Genomic DNA, 15,200 nt, shown 5'->3' with positions numbered 1-15,200 from the left:
CACAGGACGACAAGCCAGCACCCTGAGTACGTTTTCCGTGTCAATTGCGCTCCAAAGAAACACAACCAGTAAAGAGATACTCTAACACGTTGGAGGTCTGTGACACGTTGAAAGTATCACGTCGATTTCTTAAAACGATAACACCGTAAAAGTTGTGCATGTAGGAGCCCCATGCAGCATAAGGCCACCCTTGCATCAACTTTCTTTCTGTTTACATAGCCTACAGTGATCAAACACTTGCACACACGTTGCGCTCATGACACCAGGCTCGAAAGCGTATAAAAGCGTATAAAGGACGCTGTCGGAGTGCCCCAGCAATCGAGAGGCAATCTTGATCGTTGCAGTTCACCACACATATCGCACAACAGACGATAAATAAGCGATGGTCGATGCGGATGAAATTATTGCACGCAACCACAATCGACGACCAAACACTGACAATAGCACAACGATCACCTCCGCGAGGATACCTACTTCTGTTTTTCAAATAACATGGCAAACGCTCACTATGTGCACCTTTTTAGCGACCATAACAACCTTATCTCGCGGAGCTTGTCATTAACAGATACAGAGATAGATCTAACCACCGATTACTGATACCCTAATCCGCAACCACCTGCAGCAGCGCCATCTCTACTTTTCTTCCGTAACAACCTCATAATAATAATAATAATAATAATAATAATAATAACAACAACAACAATAATAATAATAATTAAAAAAAACAGGAGCGCCTTCCCTCCTTCGCAGTCCTGTCGTCTGCTACTTTCTCCCTCCCCTCAACCGTCGCGTGACAATTTTAATAATGCGCATGCGTTCTGGTCAACCCTTTGGACAGCGCTTCATAGTCGGAGAGATCACGTGATCGATTTAAACCCCCACGTCACCAAACCAATGGTTTAAGTCGACTGGTGAATACGGGTAAACGAACACAAATGTCTGAGAGATGTGAAATGTTTGAGAATTGTGGTTGGGGGGGGGGGGGGGGGGTCTGTGTGTTTCCTCAGTTTTTATTCCGTGTTAGCACCACGAAGCAACTGTGGCTATGAGCGGCGTACAGATGTGGACAGATGGAGAGAGGACAGCAGAAAGGAGTGGGGGACAGGGGGGTTAGTATGCGTCCTGGGCGGACTTCAGGGGGAACTGTACTGACACTCGTCTCGAAAGTCTTCGGAAAACCCATGGAAAACCTCAGACAGCAGAGCCGGCGGTAGGATCGGAACCCACTACCGCCAAGCCGTCGGCACGACCTTGGCTACCACCAACGAGCGAGACGCCTTAAGAGGGCATACCAGCTCTCCGTCCCAATGTATTTCCTATGGAACAGTTTTTATGCTTTTTCTCGGTAACCACCTCGCAGGTTTTGACGCGGGTGGTTTCATCATAAAGAGGAAGACGAGATGAAGATATTTACGCTACTAGATTTTTCATACATGTCGTATGTATTTTACGGCGACGTCACGAATGCGAAAAAGTACACAATTTTTCTCCTCCCTCTTTGAACAGGTTTTATTAAACTTCTATAGCCATTTCGAAAAAAAACTTTCCGTTTACTTCCTCTGGAAACATTTCAGGAATCGATAGACATAAAATTTATATGTCTACCACTTTCCGTTTTTATAAAAAAGCATGAAACGTGAGTACGGATAAATACCGTCTCAAAGCCCCGTAAACCGCGTCATTCTGTGTAGCCCGCTAGCCGTAGCACAGGAAAAACCGCGCGGAACATTTTGACCGTATCCATCCGCCGATCATGCGGCGCGCACGCGCACCGTAGTGGTGGCTGTTACGAATGGTGCGGGAGTGTGGATGCTCATTTTGCAACCTACTTTTGAGTTGGGTTGTGCGCTTGGTCTCGCTACGATGGCTCGAGGATTTGTGTACGGTAAGCGTAAGCGGAAGAAGAGGTTCATGGCGGATTTGGGTCGCACAGGTATTCGTGTTCGACGGTCTGGAAATTATTCTGTTGAAGGTTCAAATGAATTATGTAATGTTGTATGTTTGAGTGAAAGTCCTCCTGATACTAGCGCGTGTTTCGCTTCGACGAGTTCGGATCTCGTATCTAGTCAAGCTCCATCCATTGATGCTGACGATATAACGCTTCCAGCTGTTGTTTCTGATCCGGCCCCTCCTGTTGATGTTGGCGATAAAACTCAAACTGGTAACTTCGTGCTTGACGGGCGACGTGTTGTCGAGGTTGAGCACTTCTTTTCATCTTTGCAACAACAACATATATATTGTGATGATGAAGCGGGGAGGTTTTCCACTCTAGGAGTGGAACGCTACCCCATAGCTAGGGGTCTAATATGAGTGGTGACAATGATGAGTAATGACGATGAGAGATGAGAGGAATGATCGAAGTGGCGATGGCGATGCTGAACGTGATCGTGATTGTGGGAATGTCCGAAGGCGCTGCCGGGGTCACAATGAGTCCTTTAGACCTGTCGCCTCAAAGAAGTCAACCACATGACGTAAGGCCGCCCTGGAGTCGGCCGCGGTGTCCCAAGGACCGAGGATGGTCGACAAGTTGAAGGGGCGGCAGCCAAGGGTGGCAAGCTGTGACTGCAGTGTACGCCTCTCGTTGATATAGGTCCGGCAGCAGAGGAGTGTGTGGTCAACGTTGGCAAGTACACCACACTCGTTGCACATACGGCTAGCCTCACAGCCTAGCTGGTATCGATAGGACGGAGTGAAGGCCACATTCAGACGTAACCTGTGGATGAGCGACTTCAGAGGACGAGGAAGCTTTGCAGGCAGCCGGTATGACAGCGTTGGGTCTACACTTCCCAAAGAGGACCTAGTTGGAATGTCGTGTTGCCACTGTAGGGTAGACTAGGAATTGGACAAATGCCTGAGGAGGGATCTACTGTCTCCTCTCGAGAGTATAATGGGCATAGAAGGCCGTTGTTGGTGTGCAGCGGCAGCGTCGGTCTCGTGGTTCCCAGTTATTCCGCAATGCCCTGGAACCCACTGAAAGGCAATGTTGTGTGAGCGATCTTGTAGGGACTTCAGGGCGCACAGGATGTCTATCACCACTGAGGAAAGGGAACCGCGGATGCCCATGTTTTTAATGCACAGGAGAGCTGCTTTGGAGTCGGTGTAAATTACCAAGTGCCGCGGTTCGCAGTCTTCCGCATATGTCAAGAATAACAAGATAGCATAAAGTTCAGCGGATGTCGATGAGGTACGGTGAGATAGACGACACCCACGTGTAACAGACTCTGATGGAATGGCAAAGGCTCAAGATGAAGTGTCCCTGGTCGACGATTCATCCGTGTATACAGCGGTACTGTTGCAGTATTGAGCCTCGATGAAGTCAAGGGTAAGTTGCCTAAGAATAAAATCAGGATAGCTCTTTTTGTTGTTCTTGAGGCCGGGGATGGAGACAGTGACAGGCGGCGATGGCAACGTCCATGGAGGCACTTTGGGTGCCGTCGGGTCGACTATGAATTTGGGGATATGAGGTCTGAATGATGTCAGAGCAGCATGAACCGTCGCGTTCCGTCTAGCGTGAAGCTTGCGAATCAGAGAGTGATGGTTATGATGGGCACGGAGACGCAGATAGTGGCGTGCAGTTTCCCGAGTAGGGAGAACCTCAATGGGGATGTCCTTGGCCTCAGCCACTACTATACACGGGTTTCAGCGCCTCGCGGGACATCGAAACACACCCGAAGACTGCGCGCGAGCAGGGCTCGAATCCTTTGGATCAGTGTCCGAGGAAGTCCGTGCAGGACGGCAAGGCTGTACATCACTGAGCCAGGAACCAGGGCATTGTGCAGCATGAGGAGATCCTTCTCGTCTCGCCCTCATCTCATACCTGCGAAGTGACGAATCACGTTGACTCAGCGTTGGACTTTCTTTTCAATGACGTCTATGTGGCGCTTCCGCGACAAATTCCATGATAGAGTAACGCGGAGGAACTTGTGATGTGTCACCTGCTCCAGTGGGCTTCCAACAATATACAGGCGATATCTATGCATGTCTTTGCGCGTGAAGGCTAGAACTGCGCTTTTCTCTACGGATATCTCCATTCACACTAAACTTTTTGACACCCTTTTGAGTGTAACCTGTGTGTACCATAACTCACGCCCCTTTGTGTGTAAAAGTTTGTAGGTGTAATGAAATACACCTACCTGTCAGGGTGTATTTCACAACACACACACACACACACATACACACCTCTGAAAGGGTGTAACATGTACTTCGCGGGTATGCGGCTTGTTGGTGTGCATTGGTAATTGGGCTAACTGAAACTGATTCAATTTTTGGTGTGGCGTAACGTGTGCAGCTTTGGTGCTATAGTGAGTGTATCATGCATATCAGCCAAAGCAAATGCATAAAATGAACATGTAATGCATTGTGTTATCCAAATATAGCAATTACGAACTGGTGCCATAGTGGACCAATATACGGTCTGATATACGGAAAGTTAGAGATAAATTTGAAACATCACATAAATGGAACGACGAACCAAAAGCTCACTTAGAAAGGCATTACCTTTCTAAGAGCAAAACAGATACTATATACATCGCCTGTTTAGCGAGCGTCTGCAAATTCGATAGCCCTGCTCGCATTGCAGGAAAAACCAAAGGTGAGATGTCTAAGTTTAACTAGATTATACACACAAAAAACACTGAATTGAGGAATTGCTTGGTGTATCAACTCACCATCAAGATAATGTTTGTGTTTCTTACTTGTTTTGGTATTAGGGAAACTTAAGACTCAGTGTGCACACCGTTCATATTCCATGACAATGTTAAACATTTTACAATAAGGCAAAACACCCTTAAAGTAGCACAGAAGTCATTTTTAACACCCAGTTTTCTTCCCATAAAACTGTTAAGTAGGCCAGTAAGATGCACCATGCGAAGTAATTTACACCACAGAGTCATAATTATCGCAGGAATTGAATTTAAAATACGCCGCAAAAAGCGACCGTGCGCAACGGTGGTGAAGAGCAGTACCAGCCTGTGATCTGCCTGGAACCTCGCGCTGACGCTATAAGGTGAACGCTCGCTGATTGGCCTAGAGAAATGTTGTCTGCTACTCCGCTGTCGTCTGCTACTCGGCTGTTCGGGGTCCTGATAAAGCCTTTCTCCTTGCTCGGTAATGCTTCGGCTGCTCCTTCTATCCCCAATTCTCCGGGAGAACTGGCAAAACAGGTTTACGGCGGCAAAGGGACAAGGCGCTGACCCCCACTGACCGGCGAACCAGAACGAGTACCTTATACCGCCATCGGTCACGTGGCATCATACCTCCTCATCCTCGTTATAGCTGGAGTGGCGAGTTGAGGGTGAACGCGCGAAGCTATGTTTATGTGAGTTTTTTTCCGGGAAACAAATTGCACACATCAAAACCTTTCCCGCTATTCGGTATAATGACACACATACTTTCATCAGATGTCTTAATCTGAAATTTTTTTGGATGGCCCTCTGTACTCCTTTAAACCATTGCACCCTTATTTCACCCTTAGTACACTCTTAACACACCAATATACATGTGCACCCAATTCACACCCATCTATGATAGGGTCAGCCTCGGAGGGGCGTAATATCAGTGTGATCTGGGTGTTTTTTCTAAATACGCCCCTCTGACACTAGCATAGGTGTAAAAAAGTTTAGTGTGTTCCTGCCTGGAGTAAATAGAGGCGAATTGCATCTAACGTGCGCTGAAGACGCTGACGGAGTGCTGGACGGGAAGTGGCTGTATAGTCCAAATAGAGATGTAATCGGCATACAGGGACAAGTTGACTTTCCGCTGAATGCAGGTTGCAATGCCCGCCATAACGGCATTAAAGAGGAGCGGACTGAGGACGCTTCTTTGTGGTACCCCCTGAGAGATGGGGAATTGCTCTGTGTCGCCTTGTCTTGTCCGGACGAAAATACCTCGTTGACTGAGGAAATCAGCTATCCAAAGCAACGTTGTACGTGAGAGCGCAGCGCTGTATAAAGCATGTAAGATTGATGGATGACTAACGGTGTCGTATGCTCTCTTAACATCAAGAAATACCGCCGCCGAGATCTTCCTGCCTCGTCGTGCCTCTTCCACCGACGTGACCAAGTCGAGGACAGAATCTATCGAACTGCAGTGCCATCGAAACCCAGCTTGCTCTTGAGGGAAGAAGGCACGGCTTTCGAGCCACCACTCAATTCTACGCAAGACCATTATTTCCATAACTTTCTCCAAGCAGCTGGTCAGAGTTACCGGGCGAAATGATGCCAGTTGGGATGGGTGTTTTCCTGGTTTTAGCAACGGTACCACTTGGCCGACTTTCCACTGCCTAAGAACCTGTCCGTGCCTCCACGAGTGATTGCAGATGTTCAGCAGGGCCTGAAGGGAAGTAGGGTCAAGGTTTCGAATCATCGTGTATGTAATGGCGTCCGGGCCTGGAGACGACTTCTTGCATGCAGCTGAAATGGCTGACGAGTTCTGACAAGTTCTGCCACGGAGAAGTCCATATCCAAGGCAGGGACAGCTCATGGGTTGGCATCCTCGAGAATAGATGTCACATGGGCTGTATGGGTTAGGTACTCCTCGGTGCTGGTTACATTAGCTCCCTTCGTAATGACACGGCAGAATTCCCTGGCCACCTCTTTCTCAGACGTAGATGTTAAGAGTGCAAGAGCTCCAAGTGGGTTCCGAACTGGAGGGTTCTCCTTTAAACTTCTTGCGACTCTCCATATCCGAGCAGGGCTCTCAAAAGGTGATGACGAGCAACAGAAGTGCCGCCACCGTTGACGGTCAAGATTTCGGAGTTCTGTCTGTACAAGCGCATCTTGCTTCGTGTATATCAGAAAGATCTCATGTCCGTCGAGCTTTACGTTCAGCGCGCCTTCGGACAGCACGTAGTTGCTCCACACGAGGGTTAGACCCTAAGTGACCAGAACACACGTTGACTGTTTTAGAGGACGAGGCAAGGCCATCGGCAATGACTAGCATCGGCATGACGGCATGGTTTTCTAGCTGATCCACAGAAAGCAACGGTTGGGCTCTATCCTATGGGTTGTTTCCTCTGTCTCGGGGTTACTTTTCGTCATGTTTCACGAGTTAGCCTGCACTTTGAGTCTTATCGGCACGTTTTAAAATTTCCGGAACAGTAACTCAAGCGGGACGACCATGCCACGAACTAAGTGAATTACGCGGTGAATAAGGATCAAACTCCACTCATCACGTATTAGCAACGCTTGCTTCAGGCTCCAGGAGGGACAGAAACAACAACGTGTCAAAATCGCCGTTCCGCTGAATGTCAGCACGCTCACCGTGCGCTGTCGCTTTTATTGCCCAACAACTATGCATAGCGAAGTAATCGTTTTCCATTCCCATATGTGCTGTACAGTAAAGCACTGTGGCACTAGTGAGTTTTAGTAATTCGTACGCTATCGCTTTATCGTACGTAAGGGATAGCGTTGATGGTTCTGCGCACGCGCATGAGAGAAAGAGAGCTTCGCGCAGTGCGCAGTACCACCAACGCTATCCGGTACGTACGCTATCGCCACGATCTACTAAAACTCTCTATTATGTCAACATCACGGCATGGTGGTGGTGGTGCTCGTGAAAGAGCTCGACGGTGTCGGCCTCACAGAGGGGGGTAACGTCACCACTCGCTCTGGGGGTGAATGTGCGTCCTGGACCGACTTCTAAGGAAATTGCCGACATATGTCTGAGAGCGTCTGAGGAAAACCCAGGAAAAATCCCAGACAGCCCAGCCAGCACTTCGAGTTGAACCCGGGTACCTCCCAGTCTCGACGTGACATGACCAGTACGCTAACCACGCAGCATGTGCTTGCATGGAGCTTGATTGTTTGCCGGCCTTTCCTTTGGGCGTTAAAATCTCCGTGTTTCCGTGTTAGAAGCCTTGTTGGTCTTTTTCAAACGGCGGCATTGTTTAATGGCGATTGACAATTTCTGCAAAGCGAACTGACTTCCAAGCGATACACGCAGGTTATGTTTCTCGTCTATCCTTCACACTGACTCCACAAAAACTGGACTTATTAGAGAGTTTTAGGGTATCGTACGCTATGGGCCTCGCGTACATAAGACATAGCGTTGGTGCAGTACTGGCGTCTACGAGAGGGAAATTTGCGCCCCCGCCCCCGTATTCTTGCTTCCCGAAAGGTGTCTTCCTTTGCGGCCCTATTTGCGAACTCAGCGAGCCCCCCCCCCCCCCCAGGTCGACGCCGGCCCTGTGTCGGTGGTTCTGAGCATGCGCAAAACATAAAGAGAGCTTCGCATCGCGCATTGCGCAGAACCACCACGCTATCCTTAACGTACGCAAAGGCGTTAGCGCGTTTCTTTTTTTTAAATTTCAATACAATATAAAATTCACATTCACAAGGAAACAGAAGTCAAAGGGCAAGCATTGAAAGTCATTATTGTGTCGTTAAATGTGATTAGTGAGTTTTAGTATACCGTCGATAAAGTTATCGTCTCTATCGGAACCAATCGCACTCGTGCGTGACTCAAAATCTTATCCACTGATTGGTTCCGGTTGATACGGTAAGCCGCTACCCATGTTATGAACGGTCTGCTAAAACTCTCTATTATCTTGAAATTTGTAGGCGGTTAGTAGTTTGAAGCGCTGTCACGCGCGGTTGAACACACGTCGGTGTGTTCACGAAGACGCCCACAAAACAGTTCAGCTTGTAACTGTACAGCGTTGTTTCTGTTTAGCGTAGTGATGAGGCCAAGTGTTTTCCTTTCACGTTTGTAGCACATCTGCGTGACACCGTCGTCTACCCGAGGATCATTGATGCTAGAAACGACGTCAACGTAAAGGTGCTCCATGTCCGCTCCGACCTGATCTTCAACCTGGAGCCTGCTTCCGTTCTTGGAGACACCATAACCGTGATAACGGATAACAGCAACAGGAAAGAAGTGAGCACTTTTGATTTCCACCATTTAGGTCTGTCTTCCTCCCCTCTATGATATTTGCAGCCTCTGAAGATCCGCTATCGGCGGTGTCGCGCGCTAAAGCCCTATTCTAAAATTGACTCCGAGGGTAGGCCAGCACACTCTAGGGACGGTCATTGCATGCAGATGACGTGCAAACTGCAGCAATTGTGAAACCTTTTGTGATAACGACGAAGCTCCCATCATACAGATGACACCATTCTACTGTTATTCAAGCATAAAACACAGTCACTCCTACCCGCTGTTCTGTTTTCCACAAAAAGTGTTTTCCATAGCAATCGTTTGCCCTATGTTCCACTATGTGGCGCGCAACTAGACCAAGTATGGCTGCCGCAGCAAAAAAAAAAAAAAGAGAAAGAAAGAAAACAAACAGCTTGCGTGGAGCCGGCGATTCAGGTAAATACCTAGTTCTAGCTGAAGTACCGCAATAACCGAAAAGTTCTCGGAACAAGGATTCAGGGTATCAGAAAAGAAAAAGTAACTCAAGAGCACTTGGAAATATCGAGCATGCATCTAGAATCTACGAGTGTTTTATAATTTGGAAAATATCAAATCAAATGAAATCGAAAACATTCTTGCCAACAAGGATAATTTTAATGTCATATAGTTCATATTTAGGGGGTCGTTGGAAGAGAGCCAGTTCGCTGATCTAGTTTTGAGGGATCTAGTAGGGAGGGAGAGTGATCGAAGTACTAGAGAAAGACACGTCGGCGGGTTGGATAATAGGGAGAGTATGCTACTACTGACCCCCATCGAGTACTTACGTACCCCCCACGCGCTCCGACAATCCCGCGACGGCCCCACACACTGACCCCAGCGCTCAATCATTTCTCCATGCAAAGAATAGACCAGGGCCCTCAAACTCGAATCGGGTCGCGGGCGGCACCGACGTTAGACTAGAAGTGGGAGGGCCTCACAAATGACCGTAATTAGAATAAAACACGCTAAAATATAATCAAATAAAAATATGCACAAAAACACGAGCGGTATGCTTATTGTAGAGCCGGACTTCATTACTAAAGAAGTCCACCTGGCACAACAAGAGATGCATTTCCAAATCCAGTACTGAGAATACAGAGACACACACACACACACACAAAAAAAAACGGTTAGAGAAAAACATGTACTTCCTCACAAGTGATTATGACCATACCTGGGTAAAAAATTACTTCTAAAAATGTAATTAATTATATTACTCATTACTCCCGTTAGAATTTAATTAAATTACATTACTCCTTACTGCAATTGATATGTAATGAAATTGCATTAGAATTACTACGAAAAAGTAATGACATTACAAAGTCATTACTGTGAGTATAATCGTAATGATATTGAGGATGTGGAAATTCGTTGTCAGACAACACTACGTTGTAAAAACAATACATATTTTATTCTGTGCCGATTGAGTGCGTCACCGTTCATGTGGGCCTTGGAATTCTTTTAACTCGCCAGTCGGTATCTCTGTTTCTGCCAAGTGCCAACGCAGAAGACACAGTCGATTCTTTTGGTGAAAGTAATAAGTAATGTCATTAAAATTACTGCCAAAATGTAATTAACTTACATTACAAATTACATAATATCAAAAGTAAAGCATTACATTACGAATTACCAGAAAAAGCAATTTCATTACTGTAATTTCATTACAGTAATGACATTATTACCGAGTATGATTATGACAATGTTCAGGAGCAATGAAATTATCTCCTATTTGCACATTGTATCGTTGCCCTTGCTTACAGTTTAAACTTGGTAAAAGAAACAGAAGCAACGGAAACAGAAAAAGAAGAGAGACGGCAATTTCATTGGTTCACGTTTTTGATTGGATAATTTCACGGTTGATACTTGAACAAGACTCCTGAAAATTCGCATTAATTTTTAATTTTAATTTACCGCAGATGACATCCAGAGAGGCTACAGCTTCGACTCCCTTGTAAATATAGTGCCAGAATTAAGGTGCTTGCTGCCTAGCAATGGACAATTTCGTTTCATTCCTAATCATTTATTATATTTCGTTAGATGGCAGCTTCCTTCTGTTTAGTGGTCGAGGGTCCTCGTGGCTTGCGGGCCACATGCAGCGCGCAGGCTGTGTGTTTGAACCCCTTGTTGCGAGCCTGGGGAAGGTAGGTGGCCGAACTTCCCAACGCCGGTAGGCACAAACGAGGCAGAGGCCAGTTGACAAGGGAGACAACGTATATATTACATAATGTACAAACAGAGACAAGTCTGGGCTCCGAGTCATCGCTTAAATAGCCGGCACGTCGTGGGAAAGGGATTGGAGACCTTGGTGGGTTCGGAGAAGCTGGCCCACTTTTCCCTTTTCTTGAGGGAGTGGAAAGATTCCAGCTGCTGTCGTGTAGGATGTCCGCTCGAGTGGCCAGGGATGCCCAAAATGGCGATGAAGTCGTAATATCCTGGAATAGACAGACACAGATGTATATGCACTTAAAACATTATTTGTCGGCCGACGGTGTTTGGGAAAAATTTATTCAGTGGGTGGCGTAATTACAGGTGGTACGAAGACATGGCTTTTAAAAATACTGTGCTTTTGTATTGTTGACTGATTAGATGAGTCACAAAATTAGTGAGCCCATATTCCTTATCTTTTAGCCTACCACTCCCTATATCCTTTATTTACTGATTTGCTTTATTTTCCCCGACCAAGTCAACAACTGAGGCCAGTTCTAAAACTCTGCCCCATTGCTTTTGCACTTGAGTATAACGTTGTATCGTGTGCTTCAGAAGAGCGTCAACACTCCTGTGCTTTACAATTAACTCACCCCAAAATTTCGATAGATCTCCTCCTTGTGTTGCGGCGTTAATATATTCTAAATTAATTTAACTAATTTAATTTAACTAATTTAACGGTTAATTTAACTAGTCTGCCAATTTAAATTTAATAATACCCTCCACTACTATGAGCCCTTTACACTGCCACTGTTTCGCGAAGTTCTTTGCTCCTAACCTTAGCCGCTCCCTCCCAAGCTAAGTTCGTACGTAGTAACTGATTATATTGCTACTAACATGTAAAATTTCTATTGTCTTTTGGTTACTTTCCCAACATGTATTCTCACAGCTTCTTCAAACGTTAATCAAACTTAATCCAAAATATTTCTTAAAACAGGACCACAGGTACACCGGTACCATACACTCGGAGACGGCGTGCCTCACCGTTTCTATTTGACCGCACAGCTCGCAGTCTCTTCTGCGGCTTTTACCCCACAGATAAAACTTGTCCCTCACTGGTATGACCTCATGCGCCAGTTTCCACAGGAATGATTTTCTTTTGCCTTCTAACTAGTAACTAAGAATCATCTTCCAATCTTCCGCTGTTATTGCAGATGGAAATTTCTCTATTTCTTTCCCCCTCAGATCTCTGTATAATTAAGCGACTGAGCTTCCGCTGTAGTCTTTGCTGTTGTCTAATCTTTTCAATTGCAGCAAAGTGTGCTTCCCTGTTTCATAAATTGCTGGCTGCCATTCCGACATTGGACTCCTATGATCTATCCCGCGTTGGCGAAAATGTCTCATGTTTATTCCCAGCTAAAATTTTGTCACCGGCTGTCCGATGGCCTTACCATCCAACATCCTATATATTCCATGTAAAGCATGTGCTTGTGACAATTGTTTCAGATCAGCAATCTGTAGGCCCCAACTTCAATAGGCAGTTCCATTTTCTCTTGCGCTTCGCATTGCGTTTTCCCATCCCATATAAACTGAAAGCAGAGTTTTTCAATTCTACGGCATATTTCAGGAGAAGGGTAAGCGACAGAAAACAGGTACGCACATCTCGGTATCATAATTCGTTTGACAATCTGCGCTCGAGCTGTAAGTGGCGTTCCCGGTTCAACATAGTCTTCCTTCAATTTTTCCAAGTATTTTTTCAACTGCATCCAATTGTTGTGTGAAACCCCGTCCTTATTAAACCTGACTCCGAGGATTTTGGTCTTCTCCACAATGCTCAAACCCAGATCTTTCCTCGGCTTCTCCCCACCTAAATATATCAATTTTGATTCGTCTCTATTTATTTTCGCCCCGCTCACTGTCCCATATTCTTCCATTACTTCTAGAGCTTTCTCAACTTCCTTTTCGCCTTGAACTACCATAGTTAGATCATCTGCGTAGGCCACTATGGTTTTACACTGTACTGCCCGCGTCATCCAATTCCTTTCACTGCCTCAGACTGGTTCAGCTCTCGTAATAACCTATCAAAGGCTAACACATACAGCAGGGGAGAAAAGGGGGCCACCTTGCCTTACTCCTCTTTTGACCTGAAAGCTCTTTCCCAATTGCCCATTGACGAGTAGCCTACTCCTGGCGTTTTCATACATGGCTCCTATTGTGTTTATTATTGGATTTTCTGTCCCAATTCCTTCTAATGTTTGTCTTAAATATGCGTGTTTAAGCCGGTCAAATGCCTTTTCTTGGTCCCAGGTCATGAGAATCCTGTTTATTCTCCTTCTGCTTGTCCATTCTGTAACATCTGTTAGCTCCCGTACTTTTCTTTGGATTCTTCGACCCTTAACTGTAGCACCCTGTGATAGTGACACCCATTCTTCCATATTTCCTTGTATTCGGCCCACGACTGCCTTTGCTAATATTTTATAATCTAAATTTAACAATGTTATGGGTCTCCAGGCGCCCAACTCCTCCTTACGCCGCTGGTCCTTGCACAGCACAGTGACCGTTCCTTCTAAGAAGGTTTCTGAAGTGCACCATTAAGCACCTTCACCAAAGAGCGGCCTAGGATGTCCCAATACCGTTTGTAGAACTCTGCCAGAAACCCATCGGGTCCCGGCAACCTCCCATTCTTCAGGCTTCTAACAGCCTGCTGCACTTCTTTGCAGCTAAGTTCTGTGCCTTTTCCTGCCTTTCCCCCACAGAAGGAATCACCTGCCGTGAGTCCATTCTCAAACATGTTAGCGTAGAACTCTCTTGCCACAATGGGTATTTCACCTTGCTTGGTGACTCGTCTGCCCTTGCTTATGAGGGCCTCCATGGGCGGTTGCACGAAAGCTAAGTGTTTAGAGATGAGCCTCCGGGAGCACCAGGCTTCCTTCTCTAGACTGTCCCTCGTTGCCATATACCTCATCGCCCCCCACCTTTCCTCCCTCAGGAGTGCGAGGTGATCTTTGGCGGAGGTGTAGCTCACACCTGACAGTACTCCCACGCCGAACTGTTGCAACCGCCGCATGTGTAATGAACATGTGTGAATAGATCCACCGAATAGATCAAGAAAAGATCTTCCCGGAACAGCACCGCAAGCGGTACTGCCCCGACGACCTTGTTATCGGCCGCGCGTTCAAGGGGCCCTTCTCCAAATATGAAGGACCGGCTCCCTTTCGCCTCCCTCCACCGCGAAAGATCCTGGCCCAAAGGCGAAAGATTAATACGCGGAGTTGAAGGGAGACCTGACCGAATAGACCCACACAAGGGTTCATGGGCGCTTCGAGCGCCTTAAAGCATTGTGAGACGGCCAGAGGCGGAGGTAGATGAAGAACAACAACATTCCCGGTGTGCGCAGCCGCGTCAGCCATGGTATACCATGACCGAAGCAGACGACAGGGCAATGTCCCTTAAAGGGACGGTCTCGTACAGCCCGGGCGATTCGGAAACTTAGCCAAAACTAATTTCACGAGTACTGTACACATACAACCGTCAAAGTTTCATTCGGAATAACCAAGTCGTTTTCGAGGAATTTGCCGAAACGTGCCGTAAGAGCAGACGACGAAAGCTGCGCCTCTCTCATGCATACGTCACGTATGACGTCGACCTGTGGGTGCGTCGTCGTTGTCATGGTAATTGTAACTTGCAGAAGCACCTTGGTTTGAGTAATCCCGTTTGATCTCGAAATGGGGACACTCAGGCATATACCTCCGCGAGCGGAGAATGTAGTCCGAGCATTGACTGTGGGGTCTCCTAGAGTCACCAAATAAGCTACGCTTCAGAGTATCGACACTGAGTTCGAAGAGCGAGCATGTGCCATCTTGTTTTCGCGCCACGCTGCCCATGCGCACGCGCACAGCGCACGTTAGTGCAGGATGCCATCTATCGTGCGCGGGTGAAATGCTCATTTCGCTTACGAGCAGCAGTTGACGGCCTTGAGCTCACCTTGACATGTTCTGGACGCTTAGGTGCACAATGCATGGATTATCTCACAACAGTCATACACGCTTCGCTGTCCCACAGAAAGCAAATTGTGTTAGCCGTCTTTGATCCCCAAATGGGGATGATACCGGTGTGATGCGAAAACAAGATGGCGATCCTGCTCTCCCTTGAACCTCAGTGTCGAT

At 46.9% G+C, this 15,200-nt stretch overlaps 1 protein-coding gene across 1 annotated transcript in view; it reads left to right on the top strand.

Annotated features, from left to right (window-relative positions):
• Positions 1 to 15,200, top strand: part of LOC135384465 (venom metalloproteinase BumaMPs1-like) — a 37,198-nt gene that overhangs the window by 12,111 nt on the left and 9,887 nt on the right. The window contains exon 2 of the mRNA XM_064613665.1: positions 8,711 to 8,874. Coding sequence (XP_064469735.1) covers positions 8,711 to 8,874 — 164 coding nt within the window. The remainder of the gene's footprint in view (positions 1 to 8,710; positions 8,875 to 15,200) is intronic.

Source organism: Ornithodoros turicata, chromosome 2 (assembly GCF_037126465.1).
Source record: "Ornithodoros turicata isolate Travis chromosome 2, ASM3712646v1, whole genome shotgun sequence".
In the NCBI taxonomy this organism is placed as follows: Eukaryota; Metazoa; Arthropoda; class Arachnida; order Ixodida; family Argasidae; genus Ornithodoros; species Ornithodoros turicata.
Note: the sequence above shows the minus strand (reverse complement) of the source record. Positions and strands in the feature narration are given on the sequence as shown.